The sequence below is a fragment of the Lissotriton helveticus genome, chromosome 11 (assembly GCF_964261635.1).
Source record: "Lissotriton helveticus chromosome 11, aLisHel1.1, whole genome shotgun sequence".
Lineage (NCBI taxonomy): Eukaryota > Metazoa > Chordata > Amphibia > Caudata > Salamandridae > Lissotriton > Lissotriton helveticus.
This window is the reverse complement of record NC_136072.1, coordinates 915202556-915228406: the sequence shown is the minus strand read 5'-3', so window position 1 is coordinate 915228406 and position 25851 is coordinate 915202556. Positions and strand designations below refer to the sequence as shown.

Genomic DNA, 25851 nt, shown 5'->3' with positions numbered 1-25851 from the left:
CCGATACAATCTCATCTCTTGGTTGTTGAAGACTCTGTCTATGATGGGCCCTTTGGGGTTACGCGCAGTCCCTCTGAGTTGCATGTGCATTGCCAGGAAGAAGAGGAAGGCTATGATGAGGAGTATTAACAGCATTATTATTCTTCCCATGACCAGTATCAGCAGCTATTCCAGGAGAAGATGGTTTGTCTGGCTCTCTGGTTTCTGACTGACAATTCATGCTTTCAGACTATAGGAAGCGGTTTCCATCTACGACAGGACAACTGACATTCACGCCTACCAGATCACCCGCTCCTCAACTATCCTCTCCAGCACAAAGACCTATATCATTGCCTATCTCAGTAAGGGATACACCACAGACAGCTCTTCTCCATGATCCAGCTACCTCTCATGATAGAAGAGAGGAAGGGGAGCTCTCTGACACCGGTACGAAATGGGAAGGCGACCTCATCCCTTTGCCATCATCTGTCACCCACCCCAGTGGACTCATCACCAGACGATATTGGGGCTTTTCATACTTTCCTAGAAAGTACAGCTAAAAGATTCTCACTCCCCATAAGCACCAAGTAAATTAATTTTTTTTTATATGATTTCAAGGAGCATTTTCAGAAAAGCATATCGTTCATGCCCATTGTCAACTATATTTGGGAAGGGGGCTTAAAAGTAATGAAAAATACGGCAGCAGTAACGGTGGTTCTTCCGCGCCTCTGCAAAAAATATAAAGCCCGGAGGACAATCCGGCTTGTCTAACTGGCCATCCAAAACTGGACTCAGTAATTACACAGGCAGCCCAACGAAGATCCAAGAATCCCTCAACCCCGATCTCTCCGCCTCTGGACAAGGACGGCAAACGATTGAATATCTGCAAATGTTTTTCATCAATGTCCGTGCTGACAGTTAGGGCAGCAAATTCTCTGGCTGTTTTGGGAAGATATGATAGGCAGCTATCGGCTGACATCACCCCATGTATACACCAACTCACTAAAGAGGTGAAAATGGAAGCAAAAAAGATCTTGCAGGAGGGGGAGCGCATTTCAGCAGAGATCGTAGACTGTGCCATGCATATCACCACCACTGCATTTATACAGCTCGCAGGTTCAGAATGCAAGGCTGGCTCAAAGCTACCTCCTTTAGGCCTGAAGTACAAAATAAGATTTTAGATCTTCCCTTTAATGGAAAGGCCCATTTCGGCAAGCATGTTGATGAAGCCTTGCAGACAAAATAAACAGTCACAGAGACGGCTAAATCCCTGGAGACTCTGCAGTTCAATAAGATGCTCTTTCGTGGGGCCAGAGGAAGAGCCGTGCCATCATGTAGGGGAGGTTATCAGTAATACCGATATCCCTCCTACACATCTACCTCCCAACAGTTTAGTCTGCAGTACCCCCAGAGACAGCCACCTCAAGCGGCCTACAACAGACTTATGCCTAGGGGAAGAGCAGCACGTCAGAGAAAGGGCATTGACCATCACAGGCTCCAGCTACTCCTATCTCCTCACCATTCAGACTAGCAGGAAAACTACCCCAGTTCATCCAGCGCTGTCGAGAAATAACATCAGACCAATAGGTCCTAGACCTTGTTCAATTCGGCCACACCCTAGAATTCGTTCAGAACCCCCATCAAACCCACTGCACACCTCCATTCCCAAACATCTGCAACTGCTCAAATTGGAGGTCAAGGCCATGCTTCAGAAGGGACCGATAGAGAGTCTCTCTTTCGCAACAAGGAAAGGGATTCTATTTCTGTTTCTTCCTGATTTGCAAAAACTGGAAGGAATGGCGGCCTATCATCGACCTCCGGGATCTCAACACATATCTAAAAAAATAATCATTCCGCATTGTAACATTAAAAGATATTCTTCTACGTCTAAACCACAGAGATTATATGTCAACTCTCGACCTGCAGGATGTATATTCTCACATCCCTTTCAATCCTTCCCACAGGAGATTCCTAAGGTTCACAGTAGCTGGCAGGCACTACTAGTTCAGGGTACTTCCTCTTGGTGTGAAGCCAGCCCCTTGGATATTTACAATTTGACTGGCTCCTGTAACAGACTTCTTATGGAAACAAAAACACCATGTGTTCCTATACTTAGACGGCGGGCTCGTCAAAGCGCATTCTGGTCACACAACACAGAAATGAACAAATGCTTGCATAGCCCAGTTCAACAAGCTAGGCCTCACTCTGAATTGGAAAAAGTCACGCCCACAGCCATCAAGAACTAGAACCTTTTTGGGAGCAACTCTAGATACGATAAGCAACAAAGCCTGCCCCATGTCAGAAAGACAAGTAAAGCTAATATCATGGGCAAAGTCCATTCAGAAAAAAAGTCTTTTTAGTACACCCCTACTAGTCATTATTAGGGATGATGTTATCATGCATTCTTCTAGTTCCGTTCTGCCGGCTAAGGCTGTGACCCCTCCAGAGAGAACTAGACTTCCAATCGGTACAAGCGACAGATTTGTTCAATGTCATCAGTCACTCCAGCCATGATCAAAGCCCTATCTTGGTGGACACTACAGACACACCTCTCAGTCAGCCTTTCATTCCTCGCTCAATTCTCTCCATTGGTCATTACCACTGACGCTTCCTTGGAGGGATGGGGAGCATACCTTCAAGACCTACAGGTCTACAGGCAAGTGGTAGAAGCCTCATTAATGTGAAAACACTGATCTGCTCGAGCTCAAGGCAGTACATCTAGCCTTTCAGACTTTCCTCCCCAAGATAAAGAACTCAGAGGTTCTCATATGAACGGACAATACAACAATGATGCACTACATAAACAAAGAATGGGGTACAAGATCACTTCTCCTCTCTTGAGTCATAAGACATCTGGAATTGAGCCATGCGAAATTGAGTGCATCTGCGAGCTGAGCATGTCACAGGAAAGCTAAATGAGATAGCAGACACTCAGCAGACTGAGGTAATTTTGCCACGAGTGGACACTGGATCAGAAGACTGTCAACCCCATATTTACACAGTGGGAAAAACCCAATCTCGACCTCTTTGCGAACCCTAAGAGCACCAAATGCCAATTTGTTTGCAAGCTGGCATCACCATCCAGTTTCATGGTGCAATGCAATTTTGATGGGATGGTTCACAATCGTTGCTTACGTCTTTTCCCTGATTCCAAAGGGTCTCACGAAGATGAAGATTGAAGCTCGAAGAATGATACTAATAGCCCCAATGTGGCCTCACCAGCATTAGTTTACAGAACTTCTCCTACTGTCAGAGAAACCTCACACCCGATTGAAGGTCTCACCTTCTCTCCTGACAATGAGTGAGGGCCAAGTCCTGCACCTGGATCTAGAGTCTCTTCACTTATTGGCCTGGCTCCTGAGCACAGTGAATTTGCCCATCTAAAATTCCTCCTGAATGTAGGAAGGAACTTTTCCAGGGCCAGAGCGGCCAGTACTAACAAAACCTATTCTCAAAAGTGGAAGAGATTTTGTTTAAGGTGTCAACAGGAGTGGATACATCCCCTGTTCTCCTTGCCTGAACAGATATTACCATACCTATTGCACTTATCACGTTCATGCATCCATCAAATTTCACCTGGCAGCTATATCTCGATTCAGACGATCACCCAGATCACCCTCTTTATGGTCCTCCAGAATAATCTGAGTTCCTCAAAGGCTAATTTAGGGTCTTTCCTCCAGTCAGCTCTCCTCCTCTATCTTTGCATCTCAACACGGTGCTATCACAGGTCATGAAACACCAATTTGAGCCCATCCATAGAGCAAATGTCAAGTACCTGTCCTGGAAAGTTGCTCTTCTTGTGGCCCTGAGGTCTGGCAGACGTATTGGTGAGATCCAAGCACTCGCTATTCAAGAACCCCTCCTACAATTTATAGAGGTCAGGGTAATCCTTCGGCAAACCCAAAGTTTATCCCTAAAGTCCCTTCAGACTTCCACCTCAATGATCCACTGATCTTAAATACCTTCTTTCCAAATCCTTCAACTCTTCAATAAAAAAGATTCTGGTAGAGACTCTATCTAGCCGCAGATTCCTCACCAACCCTCACATCCTCCCTGTTCTACAGTTGCCGCAAACTGAACTGCGTTAGTGTTGAGTTGCAAGGCGCCACCATCCGGTGGACAGAGGTACTGCTGAAACTTTTCAGGATCAAGTATGACAACTGGGGAATTTTCAAACGGTTAGGAACCTACTGCTACCAGATAGATCTTTACAAAAGGTACATAACTTGTTCTTCTGAACCTTTCGGTCACCTCCCTTTAGTTGAGATTTGTGAAGCAGCTTCTTAAAATACGTTCACAATTTCCAATCATGATTACTACTGCAATCCAAATTCTGGGTGTTTCACTGGGGTAGATGGAAAACACCCACAAAATCTGTTCTCGTAAAGGTTATTTCCTTTTTCCTTTTCTTACATAATCCCCTGCACCCCCATCCCTCCAACAAGACAGACACACAATTGGGTCAGCTGCTTAGTATATTGCTCTAAGCAGGAGCTCTGAAGAAAACCCAAGGCTTCAGAAGATGTTCTACCTTTGCTCCAGTTCAGACAGTGGTGGCATATTTGGACTTCAAACTGAAAGTGGGTCTGGTTGCAAAGGATTGTCATAAAGTGGAGAAGTTATCAAAGGCCTAATTTAATGTGGGCTACTAGAGTAGGGTGTTGGGTAACCTGCCCCAGGAGGACAGGCCTTGTTCCGTGAATATCTACCTTAATAAGATGGACATACTGCAGGCCTTTTTTGCTTGTTAAAAGCTGTACTTAAGTGTAACATTGCTTTTTTCAGTTTGGTTCAGTTCTCTAGATTTATGTACGAATTACCTAAACTCACATTTGGAATATGTACCCTTCTGTCTTGTTCCAAAGAATGTTCAGAAATTTTGCTGTAATGCTTTAAGAATTCAACTCCTAGAGGTTGTGCTGTAAATATACGTTTTCAATAAATGTATTTTTAATAAATGTATTTGCAGCTGATGAAATGCTTAAAATATAATAAGTAGATGTTCTTATCCCACTTTTAATCTTTGTTCACTAGGTTCAGTTGCAGCTGTTAACGGCTATTGTGAAGCTATTTTTGAAGAAGCCCACAGAGACCCAGGAACTTGTGCAGCAGGTTCTGAGCCTTGCAACACAGGTATGTACCTTTATGTGAATGTTTTGTACTAGATGGGAACTCTCTAATCCTGTACTTCACACACAGCAAATTGTAGAGTTTAATCATGTACACAGGTAGAAATATCATGTACCACCAAGGCTGATCGCAGAGTGAATATACATAGAGTCAGGAAAGGGGACTACAGATAGAGTGAAGGACTGTTCTCTTTCTCATAAGACCAGAGGACAGCCAATACTGTGAGTTATATTATAGGTTTTGGATGGGGTGCGCCTTTGAGAGGTGAGTGTGCTGCTCATTTCTGAAGTGATGGTATGTAAAGCTACACTAATTTGTGGACAGATTGTTTTAGCTTGAGGAGACTTATTTATTTATTCAAAAAGTTTTATATAGCGCTGGCTAGACCCGGAGGTATCAGAGCGCTTTAAATAAGGTTCCACAGAAATTATAAAACTACTTCAGTTACACGTTACATCAGTTACTAGAAAAACATTTCAAGAGTGTTGAGGACGAAATAAATGGAGTTTAAAAGGGTAAGGGGTGGGGTTAAGGGATAGGAGTTAGATAGAATAGAGAGACGAAGGAGGGTCTGCCCAAAGTCCGGCTGGGTAGGTGACGACCGAGGGGGAAGTCCACAGTCCATCTCCTCTTTATCTATCAGGTAGCTCCACCGGGCATCAGCCAAAGAGCTAGGTCTCAACGGAAAAACAATTAGAGAGCAAATGCGGCGGCGGGGAAGAAACGAGACAAATGTCAGAAGTCCGGCTGGGTAGATGACGCCCATAGCGGTGTGCCAGAGCCAATCTCCCCTTTAGCTGTAGGTGCAGCTCCACCGGGAATCAGCCATGTATGCGTTTAGGGTTCTACCAGAATAGAGAGAGGAACAGGAGGAGATCCAAAGTCAATGGGGTAGGGAGGAAGGGGGAGAGGACGGAAATAAGGTCAGGAGAGACATCGGTCCTGGTGTTACTGGGGAGAGCCTTCCGCAACAATCTCCAGCTGGTCACTGGGACAAAGATGGTGAGAGGAGAGGTGAGGAAGGGACAGACTCCAGGTTCAGAGCTCCTCGTGGTGATTGGACAGCTCCTCCAGACAACGGCCAAGGGTACTCGGGCTCCGTGGTAAGTACAAATAGTTTCGGTTTCCGCCCAGGGGGCATCGTCAGAGTTCAATCTACAGCAATCTCAAAGGTCAAATAGTGTTGCTAGGTCATAGGGAGAGAACACTGGCGGCGGTAAAAGAGAAAGAAGGGTCCCTGGCAGTGGGAGTTAAGGAATCATCACGCTCCGAGGGGTGAATTGCATGTGGAGGGACGGTGTGCAGCCATTGACAATGACTACATACCTTCAGTCGTGGGCTCCGACCCCGATCAAGGTCCGGTCTTGGGGGACGTTGCATGGTCAGGCTCAGGTGCCCCTCCCTCTCCAGCCGCAAATGTCCTTTAGAAGTAGCGCAAGTAAACGAAATTTCACAATACCTCAAGCCGCGGACTCCGACCCCGATAAAGGTCCGGTCTCAGGGGTCGCTGCCAAGGGACTAAAGTCAGCATTAAAAAAAATCCTCTCCCTATGAACTGAACACAGTTAAAATTATAATGGGCACTGGCACATTGCTTGGCACACTTATGGGAGGATGATCCTATTGGGTGAGGGTCCTCCGTGTGGTGTAGTTGAAATCGATTGACTGGGCACACCATTGCTGCAGTTAGTTAACTCGGGCGCCATCTTAAGGTCAGGCCACACGCGAAGAAAGTCACCGCAATAAGCACATCATTATGCAAGTTAGCGCTCCTAATATTCAACGGTACTAAGACCAGCATTAGCCCAGATTGGTCATCTTCTGCACCGCAGCCCCATAGGAGAAGGGTAAAGCGCTCTGTCACGCGCTGATCGCCGCCATTTTCGAGTCAGGCCGCGTCAGTACAAAATCACTGCAAAATTTAAAAAGCGGTTTTATTGTCCTGAAACAAATAAAGAACCATAGCGGAGATTGAGAACGGTTAGAGATTTGAGGATCAGGAGCTTCGAGGGTCATTCGGCATTGTATATAATCCCTCGTCCTTAACTGGGTTGGTGGTCGCAATTACTCACTCAGTGGAGCCACAGGCGATTGGTTAGGCTACTATCTGTGGGTTTTAACGATCACCAGCAGCAGTGGGAGCTCGGGTGCGGTGAATGGCAAGAAAGAGACTCGCCTGGCTGCTGCAGCGGGACTCGGCATCAGCCCAGACTCGGGAGGCTCCGTACTGCTCCGCTCTCGAGACAGAGGCAGTCCCCAGGGAGCGTCGCCGTCGCAGAAATCGTCTTCAGGTAGGTTACAAGCCAAATTCGCTTTTTTGCAGGGTGTAAAACGGAACGCTGCATTGCATACGAGTTTCTTGATACAGGGATGTCGAGTGGAAGGGTGGATGGGGGGCATAAGCAGGGATAATCACAAAAGAGTGATCCCTAGCCCAGGAGCTTCTTTTGCGAGCTCAACCACAGCGGCCTTTTGTATTTCTTTATTTCAAGTGTAGCAAAAGTAACTTTAGGCATTACTTTGGCTTCCCAAGATTTCTCTGCAGGGTTGCAAAGTATTCTGGACTGAACTTCCTTTAAATGGGTGCATCATGTTTTGAAGGTGATAACCAGTGATGTTCTCGCATGGTAGTGGTTATGAAGTTGAGAAGGCTTTCACCAAAAATGCTGTGCCTGCAAAATCCCCACACCTTTCAATCTGCCAATACCATAACTGACATTTTAGCTATCAGAAAGCTGGGCTAATGATACAAGGACTTCCTCAGCCTAACCCACTTCTCTTTCCAAGCACTCAGATAGTTCTCAACCTCTTCACTCTCTCAATGATCAATATGGCCAAAGTTCAGAGATGATGCTCTTTCCACAGTCCTCTGGTAGAATAACCAACTGTGTACCACAGGTCATTTCCATGACTTAATGTTCTACTATTTTATCTTGGGTGTTAAGGAATGCCTCATTTAGTTGCCCAATAATTGCCTAATCATCCTCTTCACTTACAAGGCCGAAAGGGCCTTCTTCTAAATCTGCCAGTGCCACCTCGAGGTTCAGAGTATTTTCTATTCTGGCTCTTCTCCTCACAAACAGAACTTACACATCCTCAAGCACCTTCAAGGTAACCCTTACCTCTGCGAACCCAGTCTCCCCATTCCCAGCCACTCTAAGTTGACATTTTTTGCACATAGAGCATGAACACGCCTTGTAATGTTTTAGTACAGCTGATGTAATTATCTCGAGCTGCATTTTACCACATCATCTGGCATTTACTGTTTTTCTCTTATCACCCATCCCAGCACTGTCCTGATGTACTGTTTTATAAACTCTCAGTACAGCATTTCTGTATGCGTTTCCCAGCGAATAAATTGCTAGTAAAATAATGCACGGTGGCAAAGATAACAGGTCTCGCTTTTCAGTGGTGTTACCCATCCTTTCGGCTTTGACATTGTATTTTTAGCGATTCATTCCACATTGGCAAAGAGGAAAAAATGCATGTTTGCTGATTCAGATGAGCACTGGAAAAAATAAAAAATAGCTGTGTTGTAATGATGTATACACATGCATACCTGTCACTATATTTGTAACTTTTAATTTACCTTTTCAAGAATGGTGGGTGCCTACCCTGGATTAGTAAATTAAACAATACGCAGGAAAACTCATCAGTGATAAAGAAGCTGCCAGTCCCTCCAAAAAAAGAAAAGCATGTGTTTTTGAGAAAAGAAGGCTGCAGCCAGGGGCAGGAAGGGGATGCAAGTCAATGTTCTGGCAGACCAACATGGAGCGGGTTAATAGAACAGTTTGGAGCAGGTGGGTTTGAAAAAATATATACTGTACAGTGCGAGGGAATCAACTGGTGAGCCACTAGGAGGGGAGCAACACAGTTTGGAGGATGTGAGGTGAAAGCTGCACATTGCAATAAGAGCAGGATAAGATACACACTCTCAGGAAGTGCTGAAAACAAAAGAAGCAAACATTTGCAGCGCTCATAGGTCTTGGCTTTTTGACTATTGACTTTGCCAATGCTTTTTGCCTTGAGTGTGCAGCATCAGCAAAAAAAGAAAATGTTTTCAGAAGAAAACCCAAAAAAGGAGAAATAACTTGAACCTGTGCATGTTGGAGTATGTGTTAAAATACTACTCCCATCTGTGTCAGTATCTATATATGTTTTACATATGTAATGACATGACACACGCATGCATTGCCACGTATGTGTATACAGAAGTTCCGGTCACCTTTTTATTTACCATTCCAACATGGTAAGCACCACTTGGAGCAGTAAATAAGAGCTGATTTTTTACTTGTGTAAAAGCGCTTTTTCAAATATGAGCAACACGAGGCAAATGGCAGCTGCAGGGCCCACTGGGAAATTGAAAAGAAATAGTGCTGTAAGGGTGGGGAAGAAACGGAGGAGAGAGTAGAGGAGAAGTCAGTACAGGAATGGGAGGAAAGCGAAGTGGGTGTGGGAGCAAGGGAGGCGGTTGAGGTGGGTCAGTGGTAGGAAAAAATATTTTTATAAAAGCAAACAAAAAATCCAGGATAGGGTCTCAAAATGGGCGGGCTGCAGTGGAAGGGAGAGGGGAGCAGCACATATTCTCCTTGAGAGGGTGGGCACACAAGAGAGAGAGAGAGCAAGAAAACACATAGACTCTTTTCGAGTGCATACATAAAAAGTAGTTTCATTAATGTGAGCCTAGGGAAAGATACAAGTCATCAATTCAGAAAGGTGGTAAATAAGTTACCCTCTAGGAATGGAACAAACACGAAGAGAGGAAGGAAAGCAATTGAAAAGAAGCAAGCAAATGAGAGAAAGCCAAGCAGTGGTAAGTAATTGGTTGGCATTAAGCCCATAGTAATTGTTTGGCATGATCCACAACAGATCTTTCACCAACACCTTGCTAAACGGTGCTGCAAGCGTAACCTAAAAAGAGGGTAGTATTGAAAGGCAAGGAAAATTGACGACACCTTTTTTTCTATGAAAAAAAATATTGATTCCCAGCCGCATTTTTAAGAAGCCCAGAGGCCGTAAGGGCGACAATGGAAACCAGGAGCACACAGAAGACGGAGGTACAAGGGGCCTGGGTAAAGCAGGGGGGAAGGAGGAATGAGGGAGAGGGTGATATGAGAGGTGGATGTTGAATGTAAAGGGGAAGAACTAACTGGTTATAGGAGGGTACAACAGGGTAGTGGGCAGGAGAACAAAAAGTACCCTGGAAGGAACGAGGGGCAAGAGTAAACAAAGCTAGACAAATAGGAGGGAGCCAGCAGCAGTGGCCCAAGAGGGCAATAGTTGTAAATTATTCCTTCAATGGAAGCACTAGACTGGAAGCTGAAGGATACTGCCAAACAGTCCCTAGTTACAGGTGTCAGATGAATACTCCACTGGGCTGACCCAATTCTTAGTTGAGAAGTTGCAAGCCAATGGCTGAAATAGGGTGGTTGAAAAAAGAATATTGGATTGATCGGGCAGACCCCAAACACACTCTCAATCAATCAATCATTGGTGTTATAGAGCGCAGCTACTCACCCAAAAGGGTTTCAAGGTGCTAAGGCGGGTGGAGGGTGTATTATAAGCAAGTATGTCTGTTTGGTACCCGCTCTATCAAACCCAGACATTAGAATGGGCTAAAAAATACACTTCAGCTTATTCTTGTATTTGTGCTTTGCTATAAATGACCCGATCAATTGTCTTGTTCAGAAACATCCATTTTGTGCAACTGGCATTAAAATCCCAGTGTGAAAGCAAGGCCATTTGTGCGCGAGCTTCTAGCCTTCTCTTTAGGTAGGTGCTAAGGGCTATGGCAGCATGGGGTTCTGGTTTTCAGGTTGCTTGTCGAATTCCCTTTTGAGGGTTCCAGTTGGCTTCTACAAGGTTCCTGAATGTTTTGATTACTTGCTTTTATTCTGGCAGAGGCATCGCTATCATTAGTGCAGCATGTGAAGTTGCACAGGGGTCAGGTGTGCTTGGCCAATGTCAGGCAGCTTATGTCTTTTTCCTACCCTCCTACTCAACTAAAGGTGTAGCATTTTCCCTGCTTGCATGGCCCATGACACCCTGGCTTCAACACTAGCTTACAGAGTGGACAATCATTTTTCTAGAGTCACAAAATGCAAGTACATGTTGATTCAGGCTTGATCAAGAGACATTCTAATTTTAATATATTTTGGATTGCCAGTCCTTACGGGGAAGAGTAAAGATGATTGGCAAACCAAAATAAATATTTGCTTTGCTTCCATGATACTCTAGTGCTTCATAATTCAGGTGCCACATCTAGCACGAGTGTTATGCTTCTTGTCAGAGTGGAGGCTTTTGCCTTCTACCACCTGAAGATTTGGTCTTGGTGTCATGAATGCATCACTCTAAAATCATGGTGGTATCCTTCATATTGTCTTCAGGAAGATAGGTTCTCCTTCTGTCTCCAGTTGGAGGAGGTCTGGGTGGTGGGTGGTCAACCGTGTGGAGTTGGATATGACAACTGGATGTGATGGGAGAACAAACACATAAAGTGGTAAAAATATGTATGTGTTGGAAGCTGGCTCTTTATGTAGTATACTAAAAAGAGGTATATTGCATAGATAGTCCAGGTATCCCTTATAGTATCCCTTATGAATGGACTGGGCTTGTTTTAACAATCCCAAGGTGCTCATTTTATGGTAGTGTAGTCGAGCAGCCTCACAATCAAAAAAGAAGAAATTCCTTCCTGCGTAATATAACTTCAGAGCAATAATGTTGCTAGCAAACAATAACATTTAATCTAAACAATTTTTCTCCCGCCTCATCCTATATTGTATTTAGACCACAATAAAACATAAAATGTATCTAAAGAATTTTTTTATTATAAAAAAGGTTTATCTTCACATGCTTAGTATAAACACTTCATCACAAAAATAAAAGATCATATAATATATATCAAGACAACAATGTGCATATATTTACTAGACATAATACATGATTCGTAGTACATAAAACATATTCAATTAAAAACAGTTTGTCGACGCGTTTCGGTGCTTCGATGTTTGGAACACCTTCCTCAGGACTAAGTTAAAACATCTTCTTTCTAAAAATAGATACATAGCATATATTAGTATACATTGTGTGTGGAGAATTCTTTTTTTTTAATATATAGATACTATTTAATGAGCTAACGAGGACAGGAGATTTTGAAGGATCTTACATTTGTAGCGATGCTACTTCGCGGTACCAATTTAAATCCGGGGTTTGAAGTAATGGTAGGTACTCCCCTTAACTCAGCTGTAGCGTCAGAGAATCTATGTATAAAATAAACTCATTTTACTATTGAATAAATTGGAATCAATGATTTTGTAAACAAAGTTTCTAACATTCTTGCTTACATGATTACGTAATGGTTACGTCAATAAAACGATCCATACCACATAAAAATGGGTTCTACCAAATATCAAACGTGTGAGAAGGGAATCTATTTATGCCCTTCCTAACCAATATTAAATGAATACATTCACCAATGAAATTGAGAGTGCATGTATATATATGTACCCAATATCTCTGTTGATATTATCTGTTGTCCATTTAGACGTTGCTGATCACCTCAAATTAATGAAGAGGGTAGATCTTCGTGCAAGTCCAGAAGGAATAAAGGACTAAGACGGACCAAAATAAATAAACGGAAACAATTAAATTGGAAGAAAATCGAAGTGGTTTTACTGATTCTAAGGGTCCTGCACAAACCATCATGTAAGCAAGAATGTTAGAAACTTTGTTTACAAAATCATTGATTCCAATTTATTCAATAGTAAAATGAGTTTATTTTATACATAGATTCTCTGACGCTACAGCTGAGTTAAGGGGAGTACCTACCATTACTTCAAACCCCGGATTTAAATTGGTACCGCGAAGTAGCATCACTACAAATGTAAGATCCTTCAAAATCTCCTGTCCTCGTTAGCTCATTAAATAGTATCTATATATTAAAAAAAAGAATTCTCCACACACAATGTATACTAATATATGCTATGTATCTATTTTTAGAAAGAAGATGTTTTAACTTAGTCCTGAGGAAGGTGTTCCAAACATCGAAGCACCGTAACGCGTCGACAAACTGTTTTTAATTGAATATGTTTTATGTACTACGAATCATGTATTATGTCTAGTAAATATATGCACATTGTTGTCTTGATATATATTATATGATCTTTTATTTTTGTGATGAAGTGTTTATACTAAGCATGTGAAGATAAACCTTTTTTATAATAAAAAAAATTCTTTAGATACATTTTATGTTTTATTGTGGTCTAAATACAATATAGGATGAGGCGGAAGAAAAATTGTTTAGATTAAATGTTATTGTTTGCTAGCAACATTATTGCTCTGAAGTTATATTACGCAGGAAGGAATTTCTTCTTTTTTGATTGTGATATTTCCCGGTCCTTCCTGGGTTGAAGAGGGAAAACTCATTTTTTTCAGTCGAGCAGCCTCAGGCTGATCAAGGAGGAGACATTTGTTATGTTATGTAATGGTAATATATATTTGTTAAGCGCTCGTACGCCCAGGGGCTTCATGGCTCTCTCGAAAGGAACACAACACAGATATAAAGTAAAATACAACTCAACAGTAGGCCCGCATAAACAACCAGGTTTTAAGAGAGTGTCTGAAGCTGAGAAGGTCTCCGCTTAATTTCAAATGCAAAGGAAGCGAATTCCAGAAGGTGGCTGCAAGATGGTCAAAGCAGCAGCCACCAAGATGTTTCTTTTTAAAAGATGGAACAATCAATAAAGATTTTTGAGCAGAACGAAGAGTTCGAGGCATGTGGGCTGCTAAATTCATATCTGTAGCATAGATCGCCGCCTAGTGTTGGGTCCGGATGATTGCACATTGTTGTCCTGGAAGAGTCTTCGAAGTATCACGAGAAAGGTGGCTCCTCCCCTGGACTACAGTGCGCATGGGCATCGACTCCATCCCCAGATTGTTTTTTTCCGCCATTGGGTTCGGATGTGATTTCGACGTCTCCTGTTCGGAATCGTGATAGAACTTTTTCGAGGCCAAAAGGCCTTCTTTGCACCGTCGGTATTGTTCGCGTTCGGTCCCGTCTATCTTCCAGCTCGTGGAGTCGGATATCCGGGGGGTCGTGTGACTCTTCGGTGATCGGGGCCTAGTCGACGCAGCAAGACTTCGACGGCATGGAGCGGAGTCCATTCAAGAAAAGTCCCGTGTGTGGATCCAAGTACCCACACATAGACGTCCATCCTGTGTGCAACAAGTGCCTGTCGCCGGACCACGACGAGACCAACTGTATGGCCTGTTCAAGATTTCGATCGAAGAAGACGATCAAGCTTCGGCGTGCCTTGAGGCCCAGCGATCGGCTCCGGCACCGGTGGACATCTTTGACGACCCCGCGGTTGACGAGCAAGTGCGTCACCTGCAGATTTCCCCTACCCCGGTGGAGGTCGAGTCCGACGACGAAGCGGACATCCACAGTCAAGACATTGAGGAACTCGTCGAGAAGGTAGGGGACGACGACGAAGCATATGGGGCCATGGAAGATAGCTCGGAGGAAGAGCTATGCCCCGTTTGTACTCTTACTAAGGCTCAGGTCACGGGATCGCCACGCGGCCTTACCCAAGACCTTACACCTCGATCCACGGCCCCGCCTTCCCGGCCCGGCTACGGACACCTCCGCGGAGCCGCCATTACTGAAATCGAAACCAAAACTGAAACCCTCGGTATCGATGAAAACAAAAATGGCCGACACGACATCGAAACCGAAGACGTCTGCTCCGGTACCGACGCCGTCGTCTTCGGGGGCCTCCAAACCGATGCACGTTGGCGAGCAGGCAACGGTGCCGAAGGTGGTTAAGGAGCCAAGCTCAAAGAAGCCCGTCGAGCCGGTGTCAACCAAGGTAGACAAGCCGACGTCCAAGAAGGCTGTCGAGCCTACATCGGGACAGTCTGTCGCGCCGAAGACCAAGGGGCCGGTTGACGCGAAGTCGGTGAAGGGCGCGGAGCCAAAGTCTGGGGTCGTTACTCCTAAAGGGAAACCCGTCGATCCGAAGCCGTCGGCATCGACGTCTGCAGCTGTGGACGGTGATCGTGGCGCACCAGTCAAGGGTGCTCCTGCGCCTCGAACGGACAAGCACAAGTCATCCACGCTCGGGTCTTCCCCTGGGGGCGGACCGAGGACATCGGTCGGATCGACGAAGCCGTCCGCTTCCTTTACGAAGCAGGTCTCGGACTCTCTCAAGCGCCTTAAGGACAAGGCTTTGGCATCGGAACCGAAGACTCCTTCCGCACCGAAGCCGGCAGACACACCGAAGACCACATCGGCACCGCTCCTCTACACGTTGCCGCCTAAGGTGGCGCCAAAGGCCTTTGCACCGCGGTCGGTGCCCAAGGACACTGTGTCGACGTCCACTCACCCGGCTGGGACTGTGGGTCATCGACACCCTTTGGTTGAAGAACGGTCGGAGCATTTCATCGATGCAGACACCGGGAAACTCACGCTATACAAGAGGAAGATTACTTCACAACCTTTGCAGTCGTTTCCCATTCCTCTGAAACGTAAGAAGCCTGCAGCAGAAACACCGGTTCTGGTGGAGCAGATTCTTCCTTAGCATAGGAGGAGTGCAACACCTTCACCCACATACTCTGATGGGGATGGAGGGGAGCAAGATGAGGAGTACAATTTTCCTGCTCATACAGAGCCTGATGAGCAACAGGACTCATGGATGGACTCTGGTGATCAAGGGGACCAGCAAACGGTCCAGGATCCTCAGGTTTATAACGTGAAGCCGTCTCCCACTGAGGACTCTGCGGCATTTAATGCCTTAATTGAAAGGGCAGCTACAAACCATAAGGTGGAGATGCATGCTGACCCCATGGAGGTGGACTTCCTTTTTGACACTTTCTCTACTGCTGAAAAAACTGTCAAGACTCTCCCAATGTTGAAAGGGGTCCTTAAGCATGCGGCAGACATTTTCAAGGAACCCACAAGATCTCGGGTTGTAAACCCACACATTGAGAAGAAATACAGACCGGCACCTGGCGACCCCACTTACATAAGGGGCCAGTTGCCTTTGGACTCTTTGGTGGTCTCTAATGCCCGCAAGAGGGCAAACTCCCAAACGACGGGTGAAGCTCCTCCCCCCAGACAAAGAGTCAAAAGTGCTGGAGCCATCTGGGAAGCGGGTAGCATCTCAGGCAGCCAACATATGGCGCATCTCAAACACGCAAGCTCAGTTGGCCAGATACGATAGGGCACACTACGACACCCTAGAGCAGCTGTTACAACACCTCCCAGACCAGTTTAAAGAGGCAGCTGAAATGCTTATCCAGGAGGGGAAGCTCATCTCCAACGCTGCTATAAAGTGTGCGCTAGATGTTGCGGACACAGCAGCGAGAGCGATCAACACTAGTGTGATGTTGAGGCGTCGGGCATGGCTCCGCATCTCGGGATTCAAGCCAGAGATACAAACTACTATCCTCAACCAACCCGTTAATCCAGACAGGTTGTTTGGCCCAGAGGTGGACACCACCCTGGAGAAGATCAAAAAAGATACCGAGACTGCCAAGTCCATGGGAGCTCTCCAGTCACAACAATTTAGAGGGAACACTTTTCGTCGCTCAGGCAATCGAGGTGTTAACAGAGGGCACATGTCGCAGCAGACGCCATTCAATAAAAGTGGTGCGCAATCCTCCTACAGCAAGCGGGGCAGAGGTGGATACAGAGGAAACAGTGCCAAGGGTAGAGGCAGAGGCAACAACAGTTCCCGTTCCTCTGCCGCCAACAAACCGTGACTTCCTGTCACTGCCCCCCGACCATCCAACACCTGTCGGGGGGAGACTCCAGCAGTTCCTGCCCGTCTGGAAGTCCATCACCACAGACAGGTGGGTCAGGAAACTTATCCAGTTTGGCTATTGTTTAGAACTGACATCCACCCCACCACCCATGCCCCCAAAACACCGTCCTATGTCAGCAGAGCACTTGCACTTATTGCAGCAGGAGGTTCTGGTGATGCTGCAAAAAGGCGCAATAGAGCTCGTGCCAGTGGAGGAAGAAGGCACAGGGGTTTATTCCCTGTACTTCTTAATCCCAAAAAAGGACGGCTCACTCAGACCGATTCTAGACCTACGCCCCTTGAACCAGTACATTCTTTCAGAACACTTCCACATGTTGACACTGCAGCAGGTTCTTCCCTTGTTACAACAGGGAGACTTCCTCGCAACCTTGGACCTCAAGGATGCTTACTTTCACATACCACTCCACCCATCCCACAGAAAGTACCTCAGGTTCACCATCCAAAACAGGCATTACCAGTTCAAGGTACTCCCCTTCGGAGTAACCACTGCTCCCAGAGTGTTCACAAAATGTCTGGCGACAGTGGCGGCACACCTCCGGAGACAGGGTATACATGTCTACCCTTATCTGGACGACTGGCTCGTGCAGGCAAAGTCAGCCCAGCAGTGCGCCGCAGACATGTCCCACACCATTCACCTCCTGCACAGTCTAGGATATTACACTGAACTACCCGAAGTCACACCTTCAGCCGGCCCATGTGCGGCAGTATTTAGGCGCGACGATCAATACTCTGGCTGCCACAGCTCAGCCAAACCCAGCGAGGATCGACAACATCCAGGCGCTGATCCAAAAGTTCAGACCGCAACACTCACTCCCAGAGTGTTCATGCAGTTGATAGGCATGATGGCCTCCTGCATCTTCATAGTCCCGCACGCGAGACTCCATATGCGTCCGCTCCCAGAATGCTTAGCGCATCAGTGGACTCAGGCTCAAGGACAGCTAAACGACCTAGTGTTGGTGACGGGTCGGGCATACAGCTCTCTGCATTGGTGGAATCCACACAACCTTTGCAAGGGACGACCGTTCCAGGAGCCTGTGCCACAGATTACACTAACAACGGACGCATCTCTCCAGGGATGGGGGGCTCATGTGCTCCACTATACGGTGCAGGGACTATGGACAACGCAACAAAGGAAGATGCACATCAACTACTTGGAGCTGATGGCAATCTTCATGGCACTCAAGTCCTTCAAAGTACATCTGTGCAACAAAGTCGTGTTGATCCGGACGGACAACATGACAGCCATGTACTACATTCAAAAGCAGGGAGCTACGCACTCTCCACAGTTGTCTCATCTGGCTCAGAGCATGTGGAAGTGGGCCATTCAGAGGAACATCTTCCTCATGGCAGAACACCTCCCGGGCACGGACAATCAGATGGCGGATCTGCTCAGCAGGTACAGCCACCAGATGCACGAGTGGGAGTTACATCCATCAGTACTCCGCCCGTACTTCCAGCAGTGGGGTCATCCAGAGATAGACCTGTTTGCCACGGAGGAAAACGCAAAATGCCAAAGCTTTGCCGCCAGGTTCCCTCACCCACTATCGCAGGGCAATGCGATATGGATGAACTGGTCAGGCAGATTTGCGTACGCTTTTCCCCCAGCGCCTCTCATTCCGCTGGTGGCAAGAAAGCTAAAGCAACACTCGCTGACGCTCATCCTAGTTGCTCCAACGTGGGTGCGACAACCGTGGTACACCACGTTCCTCAAACTATCCGTGGTACCGCATCAAAGACTGCACCTCACACCCCGGCTCTTAACGCAGAACCGTGGCGACATTCAGCACCCGGATCCGCACCAGCTCAATCTGGCGATCTGGCTCCTGAGGTCTTAGAGTTTGGCTACCTTGATTTGCCCCCTGAATGCATGGACATCATCCGGTAGGCAAGGAAGCCCACTACCAGAGCTTGCTATGCAGCAAAATGGAAGCGGTTTGTCATCTACTGTACCGAGCACGCTATCAACCCGCTCGATGCATCCATTCCTAATATCATCTGCTATCTGTTGCATCTTTACAAATGCAATCTAGCATACGCTTCCATTCGGATACACTTATCCGCCATAGCGGCTTATCTCCAAAACAGGCAGCATCTCTCTGTCTTCAGGGTGCCTGCCATTAAAGCATTCCTGGAAGGGCAGAAGCGGGTCATCCCTCCCAGGACCCCGCCAGCTCCTGTGTGGAACCTCAATGTGGTGCTCACCAGATTGATGGGTCCCCCATTTGAACCTCTACATTCATGTGAGCTTCAGTTCCTCACATGGAAAGTGGCTTTTCTCATTGCCATAACGTCTCTAAGACGTGTTAGTGAGCTACAGGCGCTCACCATTCAAGAGCCATTTATACAAATTCATTCAAACAGGGTGGTGCTGCGCACTAACCCCAAATTTCTCCCTAAGGTGGTGTCGCAGTTTCATGTCAATCAAACAATCGAACTGCCCGCATTCTTTCCCAACCCAGAAACGGTAGCGGAAAGGATGCTCCATACGCTTGATGTCAAAAGAGCGCTTATGCACTACATTGACAGAACACAACCTTTTAGAAAGACACAGCAACTCTCTGTTGCCTTCGCAGCCCAGCATAAAGGCAACCCCATTTCCAAAGCAGGAATAGCCAGGTGGATCGTTAAGTGTATTCAGATTTGCTATCAGAAGGCTAAGCGCACTTTAACCGTCCCCCCCAGAGCACACTCCACACGCAAGTTGGGGGCCTCCATGGCATTCCTGGGTAACATTCCTTTGGAAGACATTTGTAGGGCAGCCACATGGTCTACACCACATACGTTTACCAAACATTACTGTGTAGATGTGCATTCCAAACAGCAGGCGGCTGTAGGACAGGCTGTTCTTAAAACACTTTTTCAGACTTCTGCAGCTGGCACGGGCGGCCGCCGTTAATGGAGGGACTGCTATGTATTCTATGCTACAGATATGAATTTAGCAGCCCACATGCCTCGAACTGAATATGCTACTTACCAGTATGCATCTGTTCTTGGCATGTAGGGCTGCTAACATTCATATCGCCCACCCTCCTCCCCGGCGCCCGTAGCGGCTGCAGACTTTTCTTGCATTTAATCTCTAGCATGGCCATCACTTTCACTGTTAAACTCCATCTTTGCCACAATGGCTAAAAACAATCTGGGGATGGAGTCGATGCCCATGCGCACTGTAGTCCAGGGGAGGAGCCACCTATCTCGTGATACTTCGAAGACTCTTCCAGGACAACAATGTGCAATCATCCGGACCCAACACTAGGCGGCGATCTATGCTACAGATATGAATGTTAGCAGCCCTACATGCCAAGAACAGATGCATACTGGTAAGTAGCATATTCATTTAATGATGGGTTGTATCTAGAAACAAGATCTTTTATGAACTTCGGGCCTGTATTTTGTAAGGATTTAAAAATAATACACCCAGTTTTAAATGCAATTCGCGGCGCAACAGGTAACCAATGCAATTGTTTCAAACCAGGTCTAATAGATTGCCACTTTGTAAGTCTAAGAATAAGTCTAGCGGCTTGATTTTGGACCAGCTGAAGTCTTTTTTGAACGCCCGCTGGAAGTCCCAAGTAGAGACTATTTGAGAAATCCAGTCGAGACAGGACGAGGGCAATGATGACCTGAGTGAGAGCAGCCTGCGTAAGAAAGTGAGCTATTTTCCTTATTTTCTTAAGTTGAAAAAAGCTAGCAGACACTACAGTACCTACTTGTCTTTTCAAAGAAAGATCCTCACTTAATGTTACTCCTAAGCTTTTGACCCAGGACGATCTCATAGGTGGGGCACCCATGCTAGATGGCCAGAAGCATGGACTCCAACTTAATTCACTATGCCCAGGCAAGACCAATTCAGTCTTGCCTGGGTTAAGTTTCAGATGATTAAGACTCATCCAGCCCTGAATGTGTGTCATGGTGTTATGAAATTCTACCACAGAGTCCTTGGTATTCAGAGGAAAGATGAGTTGTAGGTCGTCCGCGTAGTTATAGATGGTAACTTTAGCATTTCTTAGGGAGTACAGTAGTGGGCGAAGGTACAAATTAAAAAGTAAAGGTGATAAAGATGAGCCTTGGGGTACTCCACATGTGGTGGAAATAGTGGGGGCTGTAAACGGGCCCAGCCTTACTAATTGCGTGCGGCCTGTGATAAAGGAACTAATCCAGCTCAAAGTGGGCCCCCTAAGGCCGGCTTGTTCGACACGGTTGACCAGAATGGAATAGTCAACCGTGTCGAACGCTGCCGAAAGGTCAAGGAGTACCAGGGCCTGGTGGATGCCTTTATCAGCATTCCGCCTTAAAGTATTTTGTACCGCCAATATTACAGCTTCCGTTGAATGACACGAACGGAAGCCTGCCTGATTGGGTTCAAGGTATTCCGTTTGTTCTATGAAATTAGACACGTTTGCAGAGACGTAGGCTTCCAATAATTTAGATGTATAAGGTAACAATGGTATGGGTCTGTAGTTTAACGGATCAAGCGGATCTGCTCCTACTTTCTTGATCAGAGGAATAAGCAAGGCCTTCTTAAGGCAGCTAGGGACTTTACCCTGTGAAAGTGATCCATTTAACAAAGGGAGCACGCCCTCTGGAATAGCTGCCCCCACCTCTCTCATGATATGCGGAGGACAGGTATCATCAGGTGAGCCAGATTTAACCCTTGCAAAAAGGTCAGACAAAGTCTTTTCATCAATAGGGGGTAAAGTTTCTAACGTGAGAGGATCATAGTAAACATCATCCCAAGGAGGGGGAGATAGGGAATTTGAGATGCTCTGTTTTATAGTGCTAATTTTGTTGAAGAAAAAAGCATTCAGTGAATTACAGAGATCCTGGGTGGGGGTGACCAGTGGAGCAGTTCTATCACTACTGCTAAGATCATTCACAATATTGAACAGATCTTTCATCTTATTTTGAGAATTCAGAATCTTTTCAGAAAAATAGTCCGTTTTTTGTTTTAGGACAAGTTTTTGGTAATCTTTACGGGCCTTGCAGTAGTTAACTTTATCTTGTGTTAAATACCCATTTCTCCACTTCCTCTCTTTTTGACGCACTTCCAGTTTTAGATTCTTCAAATGTGGAGTAAACCACTTATGTGCGTCATTAGGGCGGGAGCGGGAAAAGTTTATGCAAGGAGCGTAGACGTCAGCTGCCTGACGTAACCAATTTGAAAAGGCTTCTTCAGTAGCATCGATGTCTTTGGTCATAGGAGGGAGGGACGAAGCCAATGTGTCCAAAAAGGCTGATGTGTCTATGTCCTTCCATGTTCTAATTTTCCCACCTGTTAGAAATAACTGCTTTTTGCCCTTCTCAATGATAAGTGTAAAATGTATAAGAAAATGGTCTGACCAGATACAAGGAGTTATAGAGGAGATGGAGAGGGGGATATTCTGAGACCATATTTGGTCTAGGCTGTGCCCTTTTTCATGAGTAGGCAAATGAATCTGTTGTATTAAATTCAGATCCAAAAGTAAGTCCTTAAGTTCTGCTGCCTGAGCATCCAAGTCAGTAGCATCAAACCAAAAATTAAAATCACCCAGCAAAACAATTTTGGCGTGATTCGTTACAAGGGAAGCTAGTTGTTCTGCAAGTATAGCAGCAAAAGTGGACATAGATTTAGGGGATCGATATATTAGGACCATTAACAGTGTTCCACTGTCGGTGTCCGTTTTAAAAACAATATTCTCTGAACCTATAAGAACAAGGGGCGGTAATAGGGAAAACTTATGAGTATTATGAATAATGGCAGCAACTCCATCACCTCTTTTGTCTGAGGATCTGTCAGCATTTAAAATATAATAATCCGTTGGATAAGTTGTTGGATACACATGCAAAAAATTATACACACACTCAATAAGGCGATCCCCACCAATGTAGAAAAATAGCACATACGTATTTTTATATATTTTTAGACATCAAGAACTTCATTATAAGATCAGCACTTTTTAAAATAGCAATTTTGAAGAAAACAGGTAAATATACTGTTATTGTCTGTAATGTGGTAATGTTATCTTATGAAGAGAAACACATACTGCATATAGGTAGTCAACAGCGACTTACATGACCAATATTATGGAGTTAAGGTAAGTATGGGGCAGGATCCTAGGCAGCACCAATAGGTCACATCGGTAGGCTCTAAGGCGTCTGAGTGCATAGATGCTTTACGGCTTAGGGTGCCCTGTTGGTTTTAATGGGAAAACGGTCCTGGGAAAAACAAGCTGCAAGATTTGACACTTGGGCTGGGGAGGGGGGGGGGGGGGGTTGGGAGGGGTAGACAAGTCTAGTTGAATGGTTGAACCCACAGGGTGCCTCGGTCCTTGAGGCGCTCGAGCACATGGGGACACCGTTGGTCCACTTCTGCTTGGGCTGTAGGGCCTGGGTGCCGTGGTGGCGTTAGGCGTCGGGTCTGTGCTGCTGGGGACACTTATTGTTCAGGAGGCCTGCACAGAGAGGCTGCAGGCGGTGACTAGAAGTCCAGTCTGGGCAAACTCAAAGTGGGGTTCAACTCTGGAGGGCCTCCGGACCTCACTGGCGGCCCATTTCAACTGTGGCTGGGGGGCACAAGTGCAGTGGTGCTTTCCAGTGTCAAGTTTTTAATTTTAAATTTGATTTTATTGATTTCAAAGGGAGCAATAGACATTACAGCGCATAAGAGGCAAAGCAGACAAGATAAGTCATTGAGGCAAATAGGTACAGGGATATACTGCAAGGCAAACAAGCTTCAGGTGATGCTCGAACCGACCATGATGTAATGCCCAGCTTGCAATTGTCACTTGTGATGAGGGATTGGAATTGCAGAAGTAAAAACCCAAACCTAAATTCCCGCCCTAACCCCCTCCCCCCCTTTCCCACCCCACCCAGTGTGCCAGATCCGTGAAACTAACATAGCTATGATCGTGTAGCAGAGGGCGCAATCACCCAGATGAGCTTGGGGATTCATGTGCATGCACTGTGAGTCGCAATATGCGGAGGTATCTGGGACATGTGACCTCGTTGAATTCCCTGGATAGCAGAGACAGCAGCGGAAGCCATGTCTTCCGATAAGCGGCTGTGGAGTTTGTGAGCGTAGCCTGGATGCGTTCCATGCCCAAAGTAAACCATATTTTATGCAACCACCCCGTGTGAGTGGGCTTGGTGTTAGAGCCCCAAAGGGACAGAATGTGTTGTGTAGCTGCCTGCATGGCAATCCCCATCTGGCGGCCTCTGGGGGATTTCAAGGGGAAAGTGAGTGCGTTGGGCAGACCCAGGATGGTGTAAGCCGGGAATCTAGGGACTTCAGTGTCAAATGTTGAGTCTATGTCTTCCAGGACTGACTTCCAGTATTCCTGGACTTCCCTGCATTCCCAGAGGAGGTGAGTCAAGGTGCCATGTTCCCCACACCCTCTCCAGCAGAGCGCACTGCGTGTGGGGTTACTTTTATGGAGCCGGGCTGGGGTAAGGTGCCAGTATATAGCTAACTTCGTCGCCGCTTCCCTACCTGCGGTGTTTCGAGTGGTGTGAGATGCTCTGTAGTACACGGCACTCCATTCCTTGGGTGAAAGGGTTCGCCCTAGTTCCGTCTCCCATCGTTTTTGACCTGCTGTCTTGCCTGAAGGGGCGGGGGGTGTGAGCATCTTGTAAAGGTCTGTGATAAGGTGTTTGTCTGAATCCTTCGTCACGAGCCACTTTTCAAAGACTGTCATGGGCCTGCCAACGAGGGGGGCTACATCCGGGTGCGTGAGCCAGTGTCTGATTTGGAAATATTGAAATAAGTGTGGGGAGGCGACATCGTAACCCTGGATTATATCAGATAGGGTAAGGAATCCGTGCAAGTCAAAGAAATGGCCGGCAGAGAGGTGGCTGACATCTCGCCATTGCAAAACGCCCGAGGGTGGTTGCCAGGTGGGAAGTCAGGATTGTCCAGAACGGGGGTGAGTGGAGATGGGAAAGTGGTAAGCCCTCTTTTGATCGCCACCGTATCCCAGACCCGCATGATAGTGCGAGTGATGGGGGATCGCAAGAGATAGCGCGGTCTATGCCGCCGGGGCATGATGGGATTTTCCAAAGGGATGTGCGGGCCATTGCCCTATCTTGAAAGAGCCAGCGTTTCTCGGACTCTGGTCTGAACCATTCCACTAGGTATCGAAGCTGTGCAGCCTGAAAGTATTGGAAAAGGTTGGGGATCCCCAGGCCCCCCTCGTCTGCGCATCTATAGGACAGTCGTCTGTGGAGGCGCGCTCGCTTGCCCCCCCATATGAAATGGTGGAAGGCCTCCTGTAGAGTCGCGATGGTGCCAACCGGTGGGAGCACCGGGAGAGTCTGGAAAATGTACAGTATTTTCGGCAGAGCTGACATCTTTACTGCCGCGATGCGTCCCAGCAGAGAGAGAGGTTGCCTGGACCAGCGCGTGAGGTCCGATTGGATCTGTGAGGAGAAGCTGCATAGTTGAGTCATCGTATATTCCGTGAATGCGGAGAGAGTAACGCCCAGGTATGGGAGGCGCGTGGCCGACGACAGTCCCCCCCCCCCCGTAAGCGGGTATAGGCGGTTGTGGTTGGGCATTGCTACCCAGAGGCAGGATGAGGGATTTCCCTTTATTAATCTTAAACCCGGAGACAACCCCAAAGGATTCCAGCTCCTCCAAAAAAGCGGGAATTGAGCACTCCGGACGGTCCAGAGTGGCTAGGATATCATCGGCGTATAGGCCTATCACATGAGGTTCCCGGCCAAAGGACATGCCGTGAATGGCAGGATTATCGCGGATTTTTTGTGCCAGAGGTTCTACATACAGGGCAAATAAGAGGGGCGATAAAGGGCACCCTTGCCTTGTGCCCCATTGAATTTCAAAAGGGTTCGAGTGTAAACCGCCCATGCGGACACGAGCTTGAGGATGGTGGTAGCAGCTCGCGATCCAAGCTTGAAATCGATCTCCGACCCGAAAGCGCCGCAGGAC

At 46.6% G+C, this 25851-nt stretch overlaps 1 protein-coding gene across 1 annotated transcript in view; it reads left to right on the top strand.

Moving 5' to 3' along the window:
• The window catches only part of AP1B1 (adaptor related protein complex 1 subunit beta 1), a 342547-nt gene that overhangs the window by 122684 nt on the left and 194012 nt on the right, over positions 1-25851 (top strand). Inside the window, exon 11 of the mRNA XM_078667185.1 lies at positions 5014-5112. Within this exon, the coding sequence (XP_078523311.1) occupies positions 5014-5112 (99 nt within the window). The remainder of the gene's footprint in view (positions 1-5013; positions 5113-25851) is intronic.